Raw genomic sequence first — 22,689 nt, 5'->3', positions numbered from 1 at the left:
CATTATTTATTTTTTTATTTTTGGCCATGCAGTGGAGCATGCAGGATCTTAGTTCCCTGACCAGGGATCAAGTCTGTGTCCTCTGCACTGGGAGTGCAGAGTATTAACCACTAGACAGCCAGGGAAATTCCCATATTCCTTTTTTATCTTCCTCTTCTTCACTAGCATCACCACTGTTATCATAGTAAATATTTATGGAGCACTTAGTATGTGCCCAGCATAGTATACCTCATTTAATCCTCACAACACTACTATAGGGTAGCTATATTGTTATTAATACTTTAGAGATAAGAACACTCAGCACAGAGATGTAATTTGTCATAGAAAAAAGCAAAGATAAAATTTAAACTCCAGACAGTCACATTGCAATCTTTTGGGACAATAGATAACATTAAACCATCTTGATTATCGCTTGGAATAGACTAACTGCCTGTGTGTTGACTTGTCTTTCTTCCCGATTAATTTCGTGCTGGCTGAACCATAGATTATGGGCTGTATGGTGGGATCTTAATTTTATTATTTACATCCTTGTTGAAATTATAGATCTTGGGCAAACTTGTGAAGTTGGTACTTTAAGGAACACCTCCCTACCCTCCTTTTCTTAAAAGTATCATTCATCTTCTGGTGGAAAACTCTTCTACAATGATGTCAGGTATTCAGTATTCTTGCATTTTATTCTACTTTGCTTTATTTAAAAAAACAAAACAACTCTTGGCCATAATACAATCACCTGATGTAAATTAAAATATATTTGCAATTTTAGGATGGGGAGGGAGATGGGAGGGAGGTTCAAAAGGAAGGAGATATATGAATATCTATGGCTGATTCATGTTGAGGTTTGACAGAAAACAACAAAATTCTGTAAAGCAATTCTCCTTCAATTAAAAAATTAATAAACATTTTTAAAAAGTGGTAAAGTCTAGCAAATAACCCTCTAACAGTAAATTATTTGAGGAACTGGTTTCAGAATGGGGTATTTCTGGGGTTTTGACTTCAGGTAGTAGTAGCAGTGAAGTCGCTCAGTCGTGTCCGACTCTTCATGACCCCGTGGACTGCAGCCCACCAGGCTCCTCCATCCATGGGATTTTCCAGGCAAGAATACTGGAGTGGGGTGCCATTGCCTTCTCCAGGGGATCTTCCCGACCCAGGGGTCGAACCCAGGTCTCCCGCACTGTAGGCAGATGCTTTTACTGTCTGACTTCAGGTAAATAAGTCTAATTTCCCTCTCTCACATCTAAACTCAAATAGCCTATCTTCTCTATCTGCTTTTATTTCCGCCCTCTGGCTATTCTCCCAGACTAGTCCATTGAAATGGGCTTAAGGACACTTAAGTTTAAATAACATTAGCACTATATCCAAAGGTTTTTCATTAGAACTCTTTCTCTTCCATCTTTTTATGGCATTAAAATTGTTTTTCATTCCCTCTGCATTGAAAAATTATTACACTGAGATTTATGTAACACGATATTTGTTTAGCTCCCCTCCCACTTGTCTGTAAAATCATTTTTCTCTCCTTTAAAAGCTTTTCTTCTTTTGATCTCCTAATTGCATGAGGTCTTTATGCTATTACTTGAGCAAATAATACCCATATTTTAAATTGCCACTGGTGTCCCATTATTTATACCTTCGCAAAGTATGATCTATGGAACACTGTTCCCTCAAGACTGCATTTTTTAAAAAAAAGTTCAGTAATCTATGAAATAGAATCACAGAAAGAGCAGACTTGTGGTTGCCAAAGGGAAAGGTGGGATGGGGGAAGGATGTGGGAGTCTAGGATTAGAAGATGCAAACTCATACATAGAATGGATAAACAAGGTCCTATTATATAGCCCAGGAAACTATATTCAATACTCTGTGATAAACCATCATGGAAAAGAATATGAAAAAGAATGTATCTATATGCATAACTCTGAATCACTTTGCTGCATGGCAGAAATTAACACAACATTGTAAATCAACTATAATAAAATAAGTTTTAAAAAGTTCAGGAACCATGGCAGATACTTCTCTTGCCTGTACATTCTAGTAACTATAAAATAAAAGAATCTCCCTAATAATCTTACTTTCAGCTAGAATAACTACATGACGCAATTCTGGCTAATAAGGCATAAACTGAGGTCTATTTATGCTTTATTAAGCCAATAAGGCATAAATAAGAAGATAAATAAATCCTCCCTTCTTCCTGCTTTCAACAGGGACTCAAAGCAGAAACTGCAGTAGAAAACCTGAGATTCTGAAGGAAGGGCAAAGTGAGTGGCAGAGATATCAGCTTCCACACTGCAGAGCACTGAACCAAGGCCAGCAACCTCCTACCTCCTGAGTTCCTGTTACATAAGAGGGACATGTCCCCGTTTGTCTGGACTTCCATAATCAAGTGATTAACATCTTGCAGCTGAACACACTCGATGCTGCTGCTGCTGCTAAGTCACTTCAATCGTGTCTGACTCTGTACGACCCCATAGACGGCAGCCCACCAGGCTCCCCCGTCCCTAGGATTCTCCAGGCAAGAACACTGGAGTGGGTTGCCATTTCCTTCTCCAATGCATGAAAGTGAAAAGTCAAAGTGAAGTCGCTCAGTCAGAACATACTCCTAACTAGATCTAAGAACACAAAAGTGGTTTCCCCTGCTTATCTGCAGGGAATATGTTCAAAGACCCTCATGGATGCCTAAAACCGTGGATAATACTGAACTCTATGTATTTTTTTTTCTTATACATACATATCGATGATTAAGTTTAATTTATAAATGAGGCATAGTAAGAGATTAACGGGCTTCCCTGGTGGCTCAGAGGGTAAAGTGTCTGCCTACAATGCAGGAGACCCGGGTTCAATCACTGAGTCAGGAAGATCCCCTGGAGAAGGAAATGGAAACCCATTCCAGTATTCTTTCCTGAAAAATCCCATGGACAGAGAAGCCTGGTAGGCTACAGTCCACGGGGGTCGCAAAGAGTCGGACATGACTGAGCGTCTTCACTTTCACTTCACTAAGAGATTAATAACAACATTCGTTGGATCATAGAGAAAGCAAGGGAATTCCAGAAAAACATCTACTTCTGCTTTGTTGACTATGCTAAAACCTATGTATGGACCACAACAAACTGTGGAAAATTCTTAAAGAGATGGGAATACCAGGCCACCTGACCTGTCTCCTGAGAAACCTGTATGCAGGTCAAGAAGCAACAGCTAAAACCAGACATGGAACAACAGATTGGTTCCAAATTGGGAAAGGATTACGTCAAAGCTGTATATTGTCAGATCAGATCAGTTGCTCAGTCATGTCCGACTCTTTGCCACCCCATGAATCGCAGCACGCCAGGCCTCCCTGTCCATCACCAACTCCCGGAGTTCACTCAGACTCACGTCCATCAAGTCAGTGATGCCATCCAGCCATCTCATCCTCTGTCGTCCCCTTCTCCTCCTACCCCCAATCCCTCCCAGCATCAGAGTCTTTTCCAATGAGTCAACTCTTCGCATGAGGTGGCCAAAGTACTGGAGTTTCAGCTTCAGCATCATTCCTTCCAAGGAAATCCCAGGGCTGATCTCCTTCAGAATGGACTGGTTGGATCTCCTTGCAGTCCAAGGGACTCTCAAGAGTCTTCTCCAACACCACAGTTCAAAAGCATCAATTCTTCAGTGCTCAGCCTTCTTCACAGTCCAACTCTCACATCCATACATGTGCTTATTTAACTTCTGTGCAGAGTACATCATGCACAATGCCAGGCTGGATGAATCACAGGCTGGAATCAAGATTGCCAGGAGAAATATCAACAACCTCAGATATACAGATGATACCACTCTAATGGCAGAAAGCAAAGAGGAACTAAAGAGCCTCTTGATGAGGGTCAAAGAGGCGAGTGAAAGAGCTGCCTTAAAACTCAGCATTCAAAAACTAAGATCATGGCATCCAGTCCCATCACTTCATAGCAAATAGAAGGGGAAAAAGTGAAAACAGTGACAGATTTTACTTTCTTGGACTCCACAATCACAGCAGATGGTGACTGCAGCCATGAAATTAAGACAGTTGCTCCTTGGCAGGAAAGCTGCAACAAATCTATACAGAATATTAAAAAGCAGAGATATCACTTTGCTGACAAAGATCAGTATAGATCACAGCTATGGTTTTTCCAGTAGTCATTTATAGATGTGAGAGTTGGACCACAGAGAAGGCTGAGCACCAAAGAATTGATGCCTTCAAATTGTGGTGCTGGAGAAGACTCTTGAAGAGTCCTTTGGACTGCAAGGAGATCAAACCAGTCAATCCTAAAGGAAATCAACCCTAAATAATCATTGGAAGGATTGACACTGAAGCTGAAGCTCCAATAGTTTGGCCACCTGATGCAAAGAGTCGATTTATTGGAAAAGACCCTGATGTTGGGAAAGATTGAGGGCAGAAGAAGGGGACGACAGAGGTTGAGATGGTTGTGTTGCATCACCGATTTAATGGACATGAGTTTAAGCAAACTCTGGGAGATAGTGAAAGACAGGGAAGCCTGGTGTCCTGCAGTCCATGGGGTCACAAAGCATCATACATGACTGAGTGACTAAACAACAAACAATGAAATAATGATACACTAATAATCACGATGGTGTGATCACTGACCTAGAGCCAGACATCCTGGAATGTGAAGTCAAGTGGGCCTTAGAAAGCATCACTATGAACAAAGCTAGTGGAGGTGAGGGAATTCCAGTTGAGCTATTTCAAATCCTGAAAGACGATGCTGTGAAAGGGCTGCACTCAATATGCCAGCAAATTTGGAAAACTCAGCAGTGGCCACAGCAATGGAAAAGGTCAGTTTTCATTCCAATCCCAAAGAAAGGCAATGCCAAAGAATGCTCAAGCTACTGCACAATTGCACTCATCTCACACGCTAGAAAAGTAATGCTCAAAATTCTCCAAGCCAGGCTTCAGCAATATGTGAACCGTGAACTTTCTGATGTTCAAGCTGGTTTTAGAAAAGGCACAGGAACCAGATATCAAATTGCCAACATCTGCTGGATCATGGAAAAAGCAAGAGAGTTCCAGAAAAACATCTATTTCTGCTTTATTGACTATGCCAAAGCCTTTGACTGTGTGGATCACAACAACTGTGGAAAATTCTGAAAGAGATGGGAATACCAGAACACCTGATCTGCCTCTTGAGAAATTTGTATGCAGGTCAGGAAGCAACAGTTAGAACTGGACATGGAACAACAGACTGGTTCCAAATAGGAAAAGGAGTATGTCAAGGCTGTATATTGTCACCCTGTTTATTTAACCTACATGCAGAGTACATCATGAGAAATGCTGGACTGGAAGAAACACAAGCTGGAATCAAGATTGCTGGGAGAAATATCAATAACCTCAGATATGCAGCTGACACCACCCTTATGGCAGAAAGTGAAGAGGAACTCAAAAGCCTCTTGATGAAAGTGAAAGTGGAGAGTGAAAAAGTTGGCTTAAAGCTCAACATTCAGAAAACAAAGATCATGGCATCCGGTCCCATCACTTCATGGGAAATAGATGGGGAAACAGTGGAAACAGTGTCAGACTTTATTTTTCTGGGCTCCAGAATCACTACAGATGGTGACTGTAGCCATGAAATTAAAAGACGCTTACTCCTTGGAAGGAAAGTTATGAACAACCTAGACAGCATATTCAAAAACAGAGACATTACTTTGCCAACAAAGGTTCGTCTAGTCAAGGCTATGGTTTTTCCTGTGGTCATGTATGGATGTGAGAGTTGGACTGTGAAGAAGGCTGAGTGCCGAAGAATTGATGCTTTTAAACTGTGGTGTTGGAGAAGACTCTTGAGAGTCCCTTGGACTGCAAGGAGATCCAACCAGTCCATTCTGAAGGAGATCAGCCCTGGGATTTCTTTGGAAGGAATGATGCTGAAGCTGAAACTCCAGTACTTTGGCCACCTGAGTTGACTCATTGGAAAAGACTCTGATGCTGGGAGGGATTGGGGGCAGGAGGAGAAGGGGACGACAGAGGATGAGATGGCTGGATGGCATCACCGACTCGATGGATGTGAGTCTGAGTGAACTCCGGGAGTTGGTGATGGACAGGGAGGCCTGGCGTGCTACAGTTCATGGGGTCGCAAAGAGTCAGACATGACTGAGCAACTGAACTGAACTGAACTGAACACTAATAAAAGTTATGTGAGCATGGTCTCTTTTCTCCCTCTCCCTGCAAATATTTTATTGTATTAATTTACTGTCTTTTCCATTTTAACTAAGCACTTACCACACTCTGTGGCTGACTTTTGCAGTTTGAGATGCAACAGCAAAACTAGCACAAATTTCTTTTTCCTTGCTCACAATTTCACAGAAAGGAGATGAGGTCTTACTGTAGACTTTAGCAACTCTAGCATATGACTTCTTTTGCTTTCTGATTGAGAATTTTCACCTTTCAGTTAAAGGAAGCACTTTATAACTCCTCTTTGGCAAATCCGAACTGCAAGCATCACCACCCTTGCACTTAGGGTGTCATTATGAAGTAAAGGAAGGGTCGCTTGAACAAAAGTATCCTGATACCCAGTTGATCTGATACTGAGGTGGCTACTAAGTAACAGGTAAGAGACTCCAGATAAAGGGAAGATTTACGTCCTGCAAGGGCCAGAGCAGATCGGCGCAAGATTTCATCTCGTTAATCAGAAGTTACATAATTTATCAATAACACATAGTTTATTTCTGAAATTTTCTGTTTAAAATGTTCATACCATGATTGACTGTGGGTAACTGAAACCTTGGAAAGGGAAGAGGAGGAGGACTGTATGTTCCTGTTGGAACTTTAGCATGTACCTAAGAGTATTACAGGACCCGAGAAATACTCAAGAGAAGAAATCTGTTGAATTTTGTTTACTATATCATCTCCTAAATACATTTGATAGAGCCCTTTTCTTCTTATATTAACTATTACTATCTCACAGAACTATAGTTTCCTGTTTTTGTTGTTTAGTCGCTAATTCGTGTCCGACTCTCTTGCGGCCCCATGGACTGTAGCCCTCCTGGCTACTCTGTCCATGGGATTTCCAAGGCAAGAATACTGGAGTGGGTTGCCATTTCCTACTTCAGGGGATCTTTCCAACTCAGGAACTGAACCCGAATCTCCTGCATTGGCAGGCAGATTTTTTGCCACTGAGCCACCAAGCAAGCCCGTGGTTCTGTACACCCTTACGGTTCAAAATGTGATCCCTAGACCAGATTCCTCAATATTCATCACCTGGAAACTTGTTAAACTCACATCTTAGGCCCCACCCCAGAATCACTTTAACAAGATGCCCAGGTGGCTGGTGTGACATTAAAGTTTGAGAAGCACTGCTTTGGGAAACACCGTTTAGAGAGAAAGTACGACTAATTTTAACGTCTTTACGTGACTCATTATTTCAAGACATCTATTTTTATTGTCCCCTAATGCCTATTTCACTAATAATCACACCTACGTCTTTCTGATTGTTTTGTGCAAGGCACTATTCTAAGTACTTATGTAATCCTCAACCCAATCCAAAGAGGCAGGCACTGTTATAATCTTCACTTTATGGATGAGATTACTGAGGCTCAGCGGAGTTAAGTAGCCTATCCAAGGTCACACAGATATTAGGTGGCAGAAACCTTGGTTTAAGGAATTAAGGATCACCAAAAGGCAATGGCACCCCACTCCAGTACTCTTGCCTGGAAAATCCCATGGATGGAGGAGCCTGATGGGCTGCAGTCCATGGGGTCACTAAGAGTTGGACACGACTGAGCGACTTGACTTTCACTTTTCACTTTCATGCATTAGAGAAGGAAATGGCAACCCACTCCAGTGTTCTTGCCTGGAGAATCCCAGGGACAGGGGAGCCTGGTGGGCTGTGGTCTATGGGGTCGCACAGAGTCGGACACGACTGAAGCGACTTAGCAGCAGCAAATATACTCTCTATGTTTCCATGTACTTTCTTGCTTTGTGTACTTTACACAAGGATTTCTTTCTTCCTACAATGATCTCCCACACACACACCTAGTGAAAAGATCTCAGGGACTTCCCTGGTCGTCCAATGGTTAAGAATCCACCTTTTAATTCAGGGGACTCGGATTTGATCCCTGGTTGAGGAACTAAGATTCCACATGCCAAGGGGCGACAAAGCCCTTGTACCACAACTACTGAGCCTGTGCTCTAGAGCCCATGCCACAGTGAAGATCCCACATGCCGCAACGAAGACCCGACACAGCCAAAGAAATGAAAACATATTAAAGAAAACAAAAAAAGCTCTCGGTTTAAAAAGTTCATTCCTCCAGGAAACTTCTCTGGCCCCTCTCCTCTGAACCAGGTCATGTTCCCTACTACACATCTCCCAGGCACACATTTTTTCCTTCTTACTTATCAGCTTTTAGAATTATTTACATTTCTGTGATTGTATGGCTGGTGGATAGCAGTAGCAGTGTTAGTCGCTCGTCGAGTCCAACTCTTTGTGACCCCACGAACTGTAGGCCAACAAACTCCTCTGTCCATGGGATTCTCCAGGCAAGAATACTGGAGTGGATCACCATTCCCTTCTCCAGAGGATCTTCCTGACCTAGGGATCGAACTCAGATCTCCTGCATTGCAGGCAACTTCTTTACCATCTGAGGTACAGGGAAGATCTATGGTTTAGTGTATATCTTTAGCTAAAAAACTGAGCTTCATGTGGACTTGAAGTATATCTTCTGTGTCTGACACAGGCTGGCAGAAGCCGTAGCCTGGATGCAAAGTATTTGATTTTGCATCAGAAGACTTGGATTTGAGTCCTTGTTCCCCTACTTATTAGTTTTGTAATTGTTAAGCAATCAAACCGTCTTAGATCCATAAGTTCTCAGCTCTGTTAAGTGGGGATAATAATGCCTGGGCTTTCCTGGTGGCTCAGTGGTCTGCCTGCCAATGCAAGAGATATGGGCTTGAGCCCTGGGTCGGGAAGATCCCCTGTAGAAGGGAATGGCAACCCACTCCAGTATTCTTGCCTGGGTAACCCTATGGACAGAGGAGCCTGGTGGGTTACAGCCCATAGGGTCACAAAGAGTCGGACATAACTTGGCAACTAAACAACAGCAACAATAATGCCTTACAAGATTGATAAAAGAATTAAAATGAGGATTCTGAAAGAAGCGTATAGTCTACATAAACATCCAAAAAATATGAGAGAGTGTTCCATAGTGATTAAGATCCTGGGTTGTATTTTAAGGTTCTAATGTGCAGTGAGACACCTGAGTTCATTGCTAACTCATAATATTTACCATCCAGGCAGCTGATTTGGCCATCCATCATTTCCTAAACTTTTTTCATGTATTTTTTAAACTGTATTCATATGTAATTTATTATATATCTATGCTATGTTGTCTCCCAAGTAATGTATATACTGTATGATTTTATATTTTGCTCATCATCTCTTATCAGAGCCCTTTGCACACAGCAATTCAATAGATATTAATATAATCTACATTTATTTGGTAATTATCACATATTTGCTGTATGGAAAGTACCTGAAGTAAGAAAAGTGAGAAAGAAAAGTAGTGCACATAACAATTGCCATCATCATACATGTGAATATTCAGATTTGCTACATTTTTCAAATCACTTAAACCAAGATAAACTGCAGAACTGAAACTCCAGCAGGGACAATTAAACAATATTTGGAATGAAATCATTTGGCCTAATTTTCATAACCACAGATTTCAAGGAATACCACCATCCATGCCAGGTGTGCCAGACAATCCCATTGTCCGTTTTAGCGGTGTAGGGACCCTTGTGGTAGAAGCCATTCAGGTTTGCAGAGTGACACCTAGTGGGAGGAAAAATAAACACGAAGCAATCAGACTAGAAAAATATCCTTTGAAACCCTTATTCTGTGATCAAATGGCTGAAAATATTTTAACCAAGAATTCTGCCATTTTTTCTTTTTTTGAGGGGGGGCTATCCCTTGTGGCTTATGGGATTTTAATTCCCCAACCAGGGACTGAACCCGTGCCCTTGGGAGTGATTGCACAGAGGCCTAACCATTGGACTGCCAGGGAATTTCCTGTGCTGTTTTTGGATAAGAGAATATTTAGCAGTTTCCAAAAGCCAAGAGATTTCTACAACATGAGTATTTTAAACTGGTGGGTTTTAGTACCATAACAACTCTCAGGATAAAACCCAGGCCACTTATAGAGTATTTATTTATTTATATCTGGCTGCACCTGATCTTAGTTTCAACATGCAGAATCTTTGATTGTCATTGCAGCAATGCAAAACCCCACTCTTGCAGCATGTGGGATCTAGTTCCCTGACCAGAGACCAAACCCAGGGCCCCCTGCATTGGGAGTGCGAAGTCTTAGCCTCTGGACCACTATGAAGTCCCACTTATATTGATTAAAAAAAAAAGTAGCTCTGTTCTTAACAGACTTTAAATGAGAAAGAAAGGAAGGAAATGAGAGAGGGAGAGAGAGAGGCAGGAAGGAAGGAAGAAAGAAAAACAAGCAAACAAAAGCATGACCTGGTAAGCCTGAGCCTTAGCCAGAGTGGTATGGGTGTGGTGCGCTGCTCCATTTGCCAGCTTCCCTGTATAATTTACACTTAAAATGTTCATCCATCTGCTGCCAAGACTTAGCTTTCATAATTTCAATTCCCTTCCTCCCTCTTGAGTCACCAGTATATCAATTATTTTAACCTCAAAGGGGTAAAGAAACAAAACCCAAACCATGATTTAAAGTTTTCTAGTATCAACTAATGATCATCTGTCTTAATTGCAGAGTTTATTATTTTTACCTATATTGTTCCAACCAAGATACACTGGTTAGGTTATCATAAATCTTAAAATGTCCCCCTTCCTCTTTGGGATCTGTACATTTTGCTCCTAATATGGCTAAACGAAGAGTAGGCGATAATTTTCTGGGTACTGTTATTAAATTAGTTACTATATATTTCTTTATTGCTACAACCAATGAAAAGATTTCAGACACTGGGACATAGAGGAACATGCAAAAGAATAGTTCTAAAAATCTATGGAAAGTGCCTGAATTACTGAGTCAAAGTAAGCATGTAATTTACCCGTCAATGTTGAGTGGTTGACTAGCCTCACTTACAAGCCCTCATAATTCTTTCCTGCTAATTGTCCCCACAGTCCTCCTAATTTAAATTGATGTAACTAATCAAAACCATGTATGCTAAATCTTCAAGTGTTAAGAGCCTGTTATGTTTTTAAAACTGCATGGAAAGTAATGGCAAAAGAGAAAATACTCTAGACTGAGCCTCCCAAATACATATTTTGACATATTCTATCTTCCTAGAGATATCTACTATATATATTAATATTTTTCTATTTAGTCTGTGATTTGAATCCTGTTAGGAAGCTGACTCTGGTCAACATAGCAAACCTTAGCAATTCTAAGACCACTTTTTCCCAGCATCTTTCAGGTTCTAGAACAGCCTGGACTTGAGGCTAGGTTGGGAGATTGTTGGGGCTCCCTTGGTGAAGAAGTAGCCTTGTGCACACACATGAGATGCTACATTGGTAAAGAAGAGAAGACATCAACGCAACGCTCAGTGATTGGTTTGCTATGATGAGAAGGAATGCCTAGTAGGTGGGTAAAACTTAGAAATGCCAAGAGTTTATGTAAATTGGAAGAACTATGGGACAGGAGAAAAATAAGAACAAAACAAGAATAAGGAGGAAGAGGATGATGGAGTTAAACCATAGCAGAGGCAGGCATGGAAGAAGTAGCACTGAGCTGCTGGAACAGTTGGCTTTCTCTTCAGCTTTTCTGACTTTCCACCTGCATGATTTCATTTGACTCCAAGGATAATGGAGCTTCCTTGGGTGGCTCCAGCAACTGAATTGCCTTTCTTTGTCTTCCCTGAACTCCTATCTTTAAAGTCAAGTAAATCATTTATTATTCCACGTTGAACTGTGTGCCACTTATCATTTAATTGGGTGGGTACTTGGTTTTGATCTGCTAATATTAACCAATGTGGTTGTTATTTCCATGTATGGAATTCTGTTACATTAAGGGGTGCTTGAGACTTTGTGAATTATAGACAAGTTTTACATAATGTTGATAACTCTTACATAATGCTAACTTAGAGGGAAAGGGGAAGAAAAAGGAGGATAAAGAGAAGGTGATAAATACAGTTTTAAAGAGAACGAGAAAACCATAAGGGAAAAAGATCGTCACCACCTTTGTTTGATCTGTTAAGTAGGAAAGATAACTTTGGTTTTCTCTCCCCTCTCACTGCTGTGTATGTTCCACTTCCTTTACAAATGACCAAAATTTAAATGGACTCAAACTTTGAAAAAAGCAAAATCCAGATAAAATAGTGTTTATATATTCAATTTGATATTCCACACTATATACAGCTAACTGTACCTCCATAGAATTTATGACTCTAAAATCAGCACATCATAATAACTCAAGATGTTCATAAGGAGGATTCTCATGATTTTATAGAAAATAGATCTATGTCTGGTATACCTCCACTTAAAAAGATGGAGGATTCTTTATGTAAATACTTAAAAAGTATTTACGTAATGAAAAAATGTTAAAATTTAGATTGTGGAATTTAAATGATTAGTCCTCAATTACACGGAAAACTCAGCACTCCAGACATACTCACGAAGGATTCTGTAATGGAATGTTTAAGTGTCCAGATATTTTGTCTTCTAAAGACAAAAGGAGATGTTCAAAGGCCATGTACTAAAGAAAAAAAAAAAAAAAAAGCCCATGTATGGCGTAACTGTTGAACACAACTGCTTTGTAGACATAGTGGGCTTATCAGGTTATTTTAAAGAATGACTGAATTTTTCCATTCCTGCCTTAACTTTGTGATGACAACAAAAGGTACTGTCTGGAAATCATCCTGGGTGAAGAATAGTTAAAGGAATGAAATGTTAATGAATAGTTAAAGAAGAGAAAACGTCGAGGAGCACAGTAAATATTTTCTTACCCAGACCCGAAGAGTTATGTTGAAAAAGAATACAGTTACTCTGTAACTACTGAGGAAAAAAACTGACAAAGTAATAAGAAGCAAGATTTCAGGTTAATACAAGAAAATGAAGAAAAGCTGACATAGCGGACTTCCCTGGTGGTTCAGTGGTTAAAACTCTGTGCTTCCAGTGCTGGGGGCCTGGGCTCAGTCCCTGGTCAGGGAACTAAGATCCTACAGGCCCCACAGTGCAGCACCCCCATAAAATTTTCAATACACAAAAAAAGATTAAAAAAAGAAAAACTGATTTAGTACAATCAAAAATGGAATGAATTTGCTGATAAAGGAACATTGGAGTATTCAACCAGAAGATAGAATTAGGTTTCAGGAATGTTAGAGGAAATTTATGCATTGAGAGGAGCTTGGGTTGAATGATTTTAAAAAAGTCACAGTAAATGTAAAACAGTATTACACAGAAAAATTTATAATAACATGCTAGGAGAAGGTGAAGAGCTACCTGGTTATTAGAATGTCGAAAATGCTCTGTATTTCTTTGCGTCAATTTGTGACCCACTATGATAACTCACCCGTAACTCCATTTGCAAACAATTTTTATGAAAGCAGTAGTTTGATTTTTCTCTATGACGTATCTTTCAAGCTTGACTAAGGTACACAGTGAACAAATCCTCAAAGCTACTTCATTACTGAAAGATTCTAATAAGGATGATTACTTAATAATACCAGTATTACAAAGCAGACCAACACTCCTGCATACGTTTTAATTAATGCCCACCAGTCAGATATCTGGAGAAGACAATGGCAACCCACTCCAGTACTCTTGCCTGGAAAGTCTCATGGACGGAGGAGCTTGGTAGGCTGAAGTCCATGGGGTCGCTAAGAGTTGGACACGACTGAGCAACTTCACTTTCACTTTTCACTTTCATGCATTGGAGAAGGAAATGGCAACCCACTCCAGTGTTCTTGCCTGGAGAATCCCAGGGACGGGGGAGCCTGGTGAGGTGCCGTCTATGGGGTCACACAGAGTCGGACATGACTGAAGCGACTTAGCAGCAGCAGCAGCAGTCAGATATCATCAATGCAATTGCAACTGTGTTTAAGAAACATCAAACCTGTTTCTTAAACAGAATGGCAATGAAACATGTAAAGTATCATGTGGGAAACGAGTTGCCAGTCCAGGTTCGATGCATGATGCTGGATGCTTGGGGCTGGTGCACTGGGACGGCCCAGAGGGATGGTATGGGGAGGGAGGAGGGAGGAGGGTTCAGGATGGGGAACACATGTATACCTGTGGCGGATTCATTTTGATATTTGGCAAAACTAATACAATTATGTAAAGTTTAAAAATAAAATAAAATTGGAGAAAAAACCAAAAAAAAAAAAAAAAAAAAAGAAAAACTAAATAGACAATTATACACATTAAAAAAAATCATATTGCGTGTAGAGCATGTATTGTTATATAAGCCACATTTTTCCTAAATCACAAAGTAACACATCTTTCTGTGACTATAGATGTTGCTCAGAATTTCAAATGGTTACAGAGCATTTCCTTACATATCTGATCATTCTCTTAGCACTGGACATTTGGATTTTCTATTATAAACAAATCTTAGGTGAACCATCTTGTACAAGCATTTTTCTTACTTGTCCGGTTCCCAGCAGGGGCGATTCTGGGGGTCAAGGTATTTTAAAAAAGATTTTTGATTATTTTTCTTAATTGGTTTTACAAAGGTTGTACTAGTTTCAACTGCAGTCAGTTAAGTTTGACAGTGTCTTGTTTCCTATATTTATATGACTTTCTTTAATCTTTACCAGTCAGATAGGTAGGAGATAAATAAAGATGTCTTATTGCTTTAAAAAAAAAAAAAAAAAGAAACATCAAACCTGTTAAACCACCAGCCAGACTGATCCTCTTTCGCACAGTTCCCTTCGTAGTTGTCGTTGTCTCTGTCCCACGTGCTGAATTTCATTCTTTGGTGACTGGCCCACCATTGCACTTCAGGATGAAAATTTCCAGTAAGGGAGTCTCCAGCGGTTCCAGAATATTCCCCAATATGTAAATCATAGGAATTCTAAAGAAAAAGAGGCGATTTCCATGATCAGTTGTTACTATTTTGTGTATGTGTATGTGTGTGTTCAGTCACTCAGTAGTGTCTGACTCCTTGTGACCCCATGGAGTGTAGCCCACCTGGGTTTCTCTATTACTATTTTAAAAACAGGCTTATGTAATAAATAAAAGATCAGGCTCTATCACAGATTTTTGTTTCCCCTGACTTTGGGTTTTATATTGTATGTTTTACACATTAATTTGTGGTGATATGTATTTGAAAATGTTAGTACCTTTTCATCTCCAACTTTGAAATTTTTATATTGAGCATAACGGCTATTTTTCTCAAAATCTGCAAGGTCGATTTTTAATGTGTAATCTCCTAGGAAAGGGAAAAAACAGAAATTGTAGGGTTTTTTTTTTAATGTATGAGATGACATTTACTTCAGTTCAGTTCAGTTCAGTCGCTCAGTCGTGTCTGACTCTTTGCGACCCCATGAATCGCAGCACGCCAGGCCTCCCTGTCCATCACCAACACCCGGAGTTCACTCAGACTCACGTCCATCAAGTCAGTGATGCCATCCAGCCATCTCATCCTCTGTCGTCCCCTTCTCCTCCTGCCCCCAATCCCTCCCAGCATTAGAGTCTTTTCCAATGAGTCAACTCTTTGCATGAGGTGGCCAAAGTACTGGAGTTTCAGCTTTAGCATCAGTCCTTACTGAGGCTTAAAAACAGTTTGTGGCTCTATTTTACTTAGACCATTTCCTTCTACCATGAGGCAGCTTTCAAAGAATAAACAGTGACTCCATTGTATTTACAATATGCATGTTTTATTGTGTATTTTACTTGGAAAAAGTTAGGAATGTAATATTAAAGGTAGAACATTTCTACTAGATCTATTATAGATAAGAGCCAGTGTAGTTCACTTGGCAAAGAAGAACAGAAAGCAAGTCATTTTTCAGTACATAGATTAAGAAATCTAACAGTGAATAAACAGAAGTTTTGTGAAGTTTAAAAGCTGACTTTTTTTTCTTACTTTTGGTAAGGATGTTGATCTTCAACATTAAATAATGACTGAAATAGTTGATACCATCAAGTAATCAGCTTTTCTTCATTATCTCATCATTTGCAAATAACAAAGACTACTCTTTCAGAAACAGAACTATTGTTAGAAACATAAAAAGTTATAAATCAAACTGACAGTCAGATAATATATTTGTATTCAATCCTTCTACTTTGATAAATAAAATTTCACAATGACTAGTAAGATCAGGTCTGAATTCAGAGTCTTAGCCTCTTCCTAGTTCTAAGCTGGAACATAGCAGCAGGTCATGCAGACCTGGCCCATGGTCAGCCTGCTCTCTTGTCCCACCCCAGTCTCCATCACACAGAGCAAAGGGCCTTGCCCACACTTATGGACATTCCAGACTGCACACCAAGCTCTGTTGACATCCAAAATAAAAGCCGTTTCTTTACTTCCCCTCAGACTTAGGGGTGCACACATCAGATGTACAATTTTCCTACAGGGGGACAGATGAAGAAGAGGCATGAATAGGTCCTGGAGACAAAGTCAAGGCTTCTTCAGTAGAGAATGCTGGACTCTATATCGCCAGAGTGAGTCTAGGAGACTCTCTGGCCCCACAGATTCCTTGGCTCATGGAGCTCTCTAAAGTGGGATTTCAAGGAAGAGGCCGCTTTAATCTGATCAAAAGGTAGTAAATGTTATGTGAGCTAAGACTGTGAAGTGGACTAGAGCAGAAATAAAGGCTAAATCAATGCTCCTAAAAAGTACTTTGCATTATAGAAGAGGTTTAGACTTTTAGGTAACCATCTAAATATCTCTTTAGTCCACGAGTAAATAAAAATTCAATTTTGGATCATTTCTAAATTAGCTTTACTGCAAACACTTCCAGCCAAAATTTATATAATGGGGATAAAGTTATTTTAAAGAGGCAACTCCTTAGCTTTAAATGTTCTCATAATTAAGAAATGCAGGGGGACTTCTCTGGCAGTCTAGTGGTTAAGATTCTGTGCTTTCACTGCACAGGGCATGAGTTCTATCCCTGGTCTGGGAACTAAGATCCCTCATGCCGAACATGGGGGATATTGTGGTACAGCCACAATATTTTTTTGTTTTTAAATAAAAAGGAAAGAAAAGAAATGTAGGGAGAAAGTCACTCTTTTTCCTTGGGATGATGTTCTATGCAGTTGTGATCCCTGGAACTGATAAATACATTTTTGCCACCATGAGAGTAGCCAGCCTGAAATACCAATGAAAATGTGAAGCAGATATGTTGCCAAAGTGCATCTGGACAAATAAATACTTAATAATAATTTGAAAAATAATATTTATTTTTAAAATAGTTAATTAATAATATTTGTTGTTGTTTAGTTGCTCAGTCATGTCTGACTCTTTGCCATCCCATGGACTGCAGCATACCAGGCTTCCCTGTCCTTCACTATTATTAATTAATAAGTTTAAATTCTGTATGTTTAGAAGGATCCAAGGGTTACTTCTTGGGGTTTTCATAGTTTCAATGAAAAACCAGATGCATATTAATATGTAAAAGAAACAGGAATTGGTATGATAAATGTTATATATCTATCATAAAACACAAGTAGGATAATAAATACTTTGAAATTTAGAGAACACTGATCATAAGAAGAATGTACAAAGAAAGCTTAAGATTTCTAGGATTATCCATCCTCTCTAAGTTACTATCCTGGGGTGTTTCCAAGATCTCTATAATACTATTATGAATATAGACACACAAATCACTTTCCTTAACTTGTTTGGAATGAATAAACCTTGCTCTTACAATTAGTGCCTTGCCAGTGTGATTTAACATGCTTTCTTGAGCAATACAATTGTCTTTTATGAAACATTAAGAATCAGATTTGAGTGGAACTGACTACAATCTCAGGTAGAAAGTGAGGTAAGGAAGATAAAGGACTGGAGCAAAAGAACATGGAAAAGGGAAGCTTGGAAAATATTAAGCTAGTGATACTTTAAACAAATGTCAAACTCCAGTGAAAGACATCCATGCAAAAGCAGATAGAGGGAATGATACAGATGTCTGCAATATACTTGGAAATGTCAAAGAAATGGATCAATGGATGGATAGATGAAAAGTTACAGGATTAAAATGTTAATGTAAAATCTAGGTGGTAGGTTGAAATCTCTTCCAGTTTTGTTGTATCTTGCAAGTTTTTCAACTTAAGATTTGCAAGGGGATGGGAATAAGAACATTTATATTCTTTGGTATTTGATTCCAAAAACAGCCATAATTCCTCAATTCTTCACCTTTCCCTTTGCAATGGGACTTTAAGTCCTCCCATTAAGCCTATTTCCTTTCTCCTTACATCTGAGCTGGTCCTGTGACTTGCTTTCACCAAAACAGAAGGCAGTGTAAGTGACTGTGTGCCATTACTGAGTCTAGGTCTCAAGTTAGTTATGTGCTTTCATTCTCTTTCTTAGAACTCTGCTTCTGCTTCAAGAACAAGTCCAGGCTAGCCAGCTGGAAGATGACGGACCATGTGGAGTGAGCTGGACAGCCAGCCTCCCACTGATGAGGAAGCTGGTCACCAGCTCATGAGCAAGCCCAGCGAGATCAGCAGAGCCCAGCCCTAAGGAGCAAAACCACCCAGCTGCCCTGTATATTTGTGAGAAATAATAAAGAGTTGTTGTTTTAAGTCACTAAATTCATAAGTGGCTTGTTATGCATACAATATATATGTTTTGAGTCACACAAGTCATTTAAAAGAATGATTATGACAGTAGATTTCCTTCCCAGAAACAGAAAAAATGTATGTGAGAAATATCTCTCCCACAACCTAGGTCTAAGCAGCCACCTTTTACAAAGGAGATTATTTCCCAAAAGGGATTATTGGCCATCTGCAAATCATAGTAGTTACTGAATTTGTTCTAGGATTTAGAGAAAAACAGTTGTGTTCCCTTTTTGTATTTCCAGTGAATTTGGTATGAGGTAAACCTTACCTTGTGTGGTCAATAAGTGAAGATTTCTATTACCCAACCAATATTCACCATTTTTTTGGACAAAATTTCCAAAGCCATTTTCATAGTCACTCCAGTCTCTAAAAAAATGAAAGTGAAAGCTGACTTTAGCAAAATCCAAACGGACCTTTGCAGTACCCAAGGTGCACACTTTTACCCCTACCCACAATATCTTCTTGATTAGCTAATGTACTTCTATTTAGAAAGAATGAAGTTCTAATACACTTCAGGTATAATAAAGAGGCTTAACTTTGGTAAACCTCATATTTCCTACTCCAAATAAATCCTTATATCATAATTAGCACACCTGTTAAAGTTTTCACTGCCATCAGATCGTCTCTGAATTACAGTCCATCCTCCTCCATCAGACATGTCACAATAAACAGAGAATTCTGCTGGGCTCTGGAGAGGTTTGATTTTATAAAATCCACTCTGCTTGTACCCGTCATTGAAAATCTCTGAACAATCTGTTTGGAAAACAAAGTAATGTAATATTTGTCATGTGTCTTTTTTTTTTTTTTTAAAGGGAGCCTCTGAATGAGATTACTCAATACTAATGGAGACAGATAAATACATGATGTAGATAATCAGCTGTTTAAAACTGCATCTTGTACATCTTCCAGTGGCTACTAGGAAGTTCTTTTTTTCTAGATGATATAATTATCATCTGACTTCTTGATATGATCATGAAAAAAATAAAATGGTGAAATAGGTATATGGTTTCTCATTTTGATTTTTTTAGAAGAGTCTGAAATTATATTTTAGTTAATTACAGTATATTTAAGTGAAACATTTTATCAAACAGTACAGAACTTTTTTCTCTCATGGCACTAAAATGAAAGTAGAAATATAATACCAAACAATTTAATACAGATTATCTTGATTTACAGCATTATAAATCATTCTGAACATCTGGAAATGAACTCAAAATAGTAATCTTGTTAGATTCTTATAACCTCCCAGTCTCACCAGAGTTTTTACTCACCCACTGAAATTTCGAAGAGTCCATGCATTCTTAGATGTTTTTGCTAAAAACTGCAAGTTTCTATTATTTCATCCCTGCGGTCTTCTCTGCGCTGATATTTCTTTGACCACTGAAGCCACCAATTTGTCACCAAAAAATAATATCTGTTTCTTAAATCATGTGCTGCTGCTGCTGCTAAGTTGATTCAGTCGTGTCCGACTCTGTGTGACCCCATAGACAGCATCCCACCAGACTCCCCCGTCCCTGGGATTCTCCAGGCAAGAACACTGGAGTGGGTTGCCATTTCCTTCTCCAATGCAGGGAAGTGAAAAGTGAAAGTGAAGTCGCTCAGTTGTGTCCGACTCTTTGAGACCCCATGGACTGCAGCCTACCAGGCTCCTCCGTCCATGGGATTTTCCAGGCAAGAGTACTGGAGTGGGTTGCCATTGCCTTCTCTGTAAATCATGTGAAGGTGGGATAAATTAATAATCATTGGTCTCATCTAGGCTGATCTGGGCTGAATTAGAGAATACGGCTGATATGTGTGTACTAGATCACTTCAGTCAACTCCAGCTCTGTGGGATACTATGAACTGTTGCCCACCAGGCTCCCCTGTCCATGGGATTCTCCCAGGCAAGAATACTGGAGTGGGTTGCGGTGCCCTCTTCCAGGGGATCTTCCCAACCCAGGGATCAACTTGGCGTCTGCACTGCAGATGGATTGTTTCCCACAATCCTCCTGCATTGCAGGTGGATTCTTTACCACTGAGCCACCGTGGAAGCCCATATGGCAGACAGGAACTCGATATTGTTTAGATGCCCAGGCAGCTCTGCTTTAGGGTAGCTGAATTGATGGCCACTGTAAAGAGATAGTTTCAAGGATACCCAATCACAATTGGGTATTTCTTTAATAAAAAATACTATAATTTAACATCACGAACTTTCAAATTTTACCCTTATTATTTTGTTCGTTTCCTCCTTTTTAAAAAAATGTATTTTCTACAATTCTGTAACTATAAATGGTGATGGATGTTAACTGGACTTAGTGTAGTGATCATTTCACAATATATACAAACATCATATCATTATATTATATACCAGAAATTAATATAATGTTTTATGTTTAATTGTACCTAATGAAAATTTTCTTTCCCTGATTGACAATTTCATTCTTTTAGCATATTAAGTTCTTTCTTCATTTTCATTGTTCTGATGCCAAATTGTCTATAATTTTGTTACAAATAAAATATATCCCACATTAAATAGATTGAACAGGCAATAGGAATCAGAGGAGAAACAAAAATAAAGAACCTTAGTCACTTTCTAAAACCCTCATCAGGTTGAGACCCATCATTTACTACTGCTTTGGTGAGATGTCCATTTTTCTAATGAGTTAGGCCTTAATCATGTATTTATTTTTGAGATTCAGAAGCCCCTGTGTTCTTTTCCACATCCTGGATTTTTTTTTTTTAATCCTGTTTTGCAGTTAAACAAGAAGAAAAACAATGTGAAAGTGATTATCTAAAATTAGTTCAAGGTTGTTCAAAAGCTTACATCTTGTGGTCAAGTACATTGCACAGCATTTTTCATTAGAGTAAGCAGATTTTTTTTTTCCACTTACTTTTTTTTTAAATTGGAGGATAATTGCTTTACAATGTTGTGTTGGTTTCTGCTGTACAACAAGGTGATCCAACCGTAAGTACACATGCATCCCCTCCCTCTTGAGCGTCCCTTCTAGCCCGACCCACACCCCCAGGTTGTCACAGAGCACCCTGTGCGCTATAGTGGCCTCCCACTGGCTATTTTACACATGGTAGGGTATGTATCTGGAGAAGACAATGGCACCCCACTCCAGTACTCTTGCCTGGAAAATCCCAGAGACAGAGGAGCCTGGTAGGCTGCAGTCCATGGGATCACGAAGAGTCAGACAAGACCGAGCGACTTCACTTTCACTTTTCACTTTTCTGCATTGGAGAAGGAAATGGCAACCCACTCCAGTGTTCTTGCCTGGAGAATCCCAGGGACAGGGGAGCCTGGTGGGCTGCTGTCTATGGGGTTGCACAGAGTCGGACATGACTGAAGCGACTTAGCAGCAGCAGTGGCAGCAGCAGTGTATATATCAATGCTTCTCTCTCAGTTAGTCCCACCCTCTCTTCCCCCTGCTGGGTCCACAAGTCTTTTCTCCATGTCTGTATCTCTATTCCTGCCCTGCAAATAGGTTAATCAGTACCATTATTCTAGATTCCATATGTATGTGTTAATATGCAATATTTATTTTTCTCTTTCTTACTTCACTCTGTATAAGCTTGTTAAGAAAACAGCTCTTTGCTTACATTTAACCACCTACCAAACAGCTGAATAGTAAAGACTCACAAGGTTCAGACTATTTCCCAAGCAAATGTGGGAATAATTAGCTATAACATTTGTCTCTGGAAAATTCTGTGAATATGGAGTTTTCAGCCAACATTTTCTATTTGTTCTTATTTTATGCCAACTCTGAATTTAAGTTTTTAAAAATTTTTTGATCTTCCCAGAGGAAAATGCCAAACAGAACTTAAGATTCAGAGGAAAGATTTCCACTGAAAAAAACAAAAACAAAACCCAAACAAAGAAAAAAAAAATGCCACTAGCTCAATTTCTTACAGCAAATAGATTAAGGAGCCTGCTTTGGGAAAATGTGACTTTTACTCTGATAGAAAGTTCAAGCAATAGAGGGTTTAAAATATTAACTAGATATTTCAAACTACGATTTCA

General features: G+C 39.4%; 1 protein-coding gene across 2 annotated transcripts in view; it reads right to left on the bottom strand.

Moving 5' to 3' along the window:
- Positions 1–9,407: 9,407 nt before the first annotated feature.
- FGL1 (fibrinogen like 1) overlaps positions 9,408–22,689 on the bottom strand; it is a 53,927-nt gene continuing 40,645 nt past the window's right edge. For both annotated transcript variants that reach the window (XM_027529884.1, XM_027529883.1), the window contains exons 4-8: positions 19,280–19,439; positions 18,955–19,052; positions 15,251–15,339; positions 14,795–14,982; positions 9,408–9,773 (exon numbers count right to left, since the gene is read on the bottom strand). In XM_027529884.1, the coding sequence (XP_027385685.1) occupies positions 9,614–9,773; positions 14,795–14,982; positions 15,251–15,339; positions 18,955–19,052; positions 19,280–19,439 (695 nt within the window). In that variant the 3' untranslated portion in view covers positions 9,408–9,613. The remainder of the gene's footprint in view (positions 9,774–14,794; positions 14,983–15,250; positions 15,340–18,954; positions 19,053–19,279; positions 19,440–22,689) is intronic.

This window comes from Bos indicus x Bos taurus, chromosome 27 (genome assembly GCF_003369695.1).
Source record: "Bos indicus x Bos taurus breed Angus x Brahman F1 hybrid chromosome 27, Bos_hybrid_MaternalHap_v2.0, whole genome shotgun sequence".
In the NCBI taxonomy this organism is placed as follows: Eukaryota; Metazoa; Chordata; class Mammalia; order Artiodactyla; family Bovidae; genus Bos; species Bos indicus x Bos taurus.
This window is presented reverse-complemented; position numbering and strand designations above follow the sequence as displayed.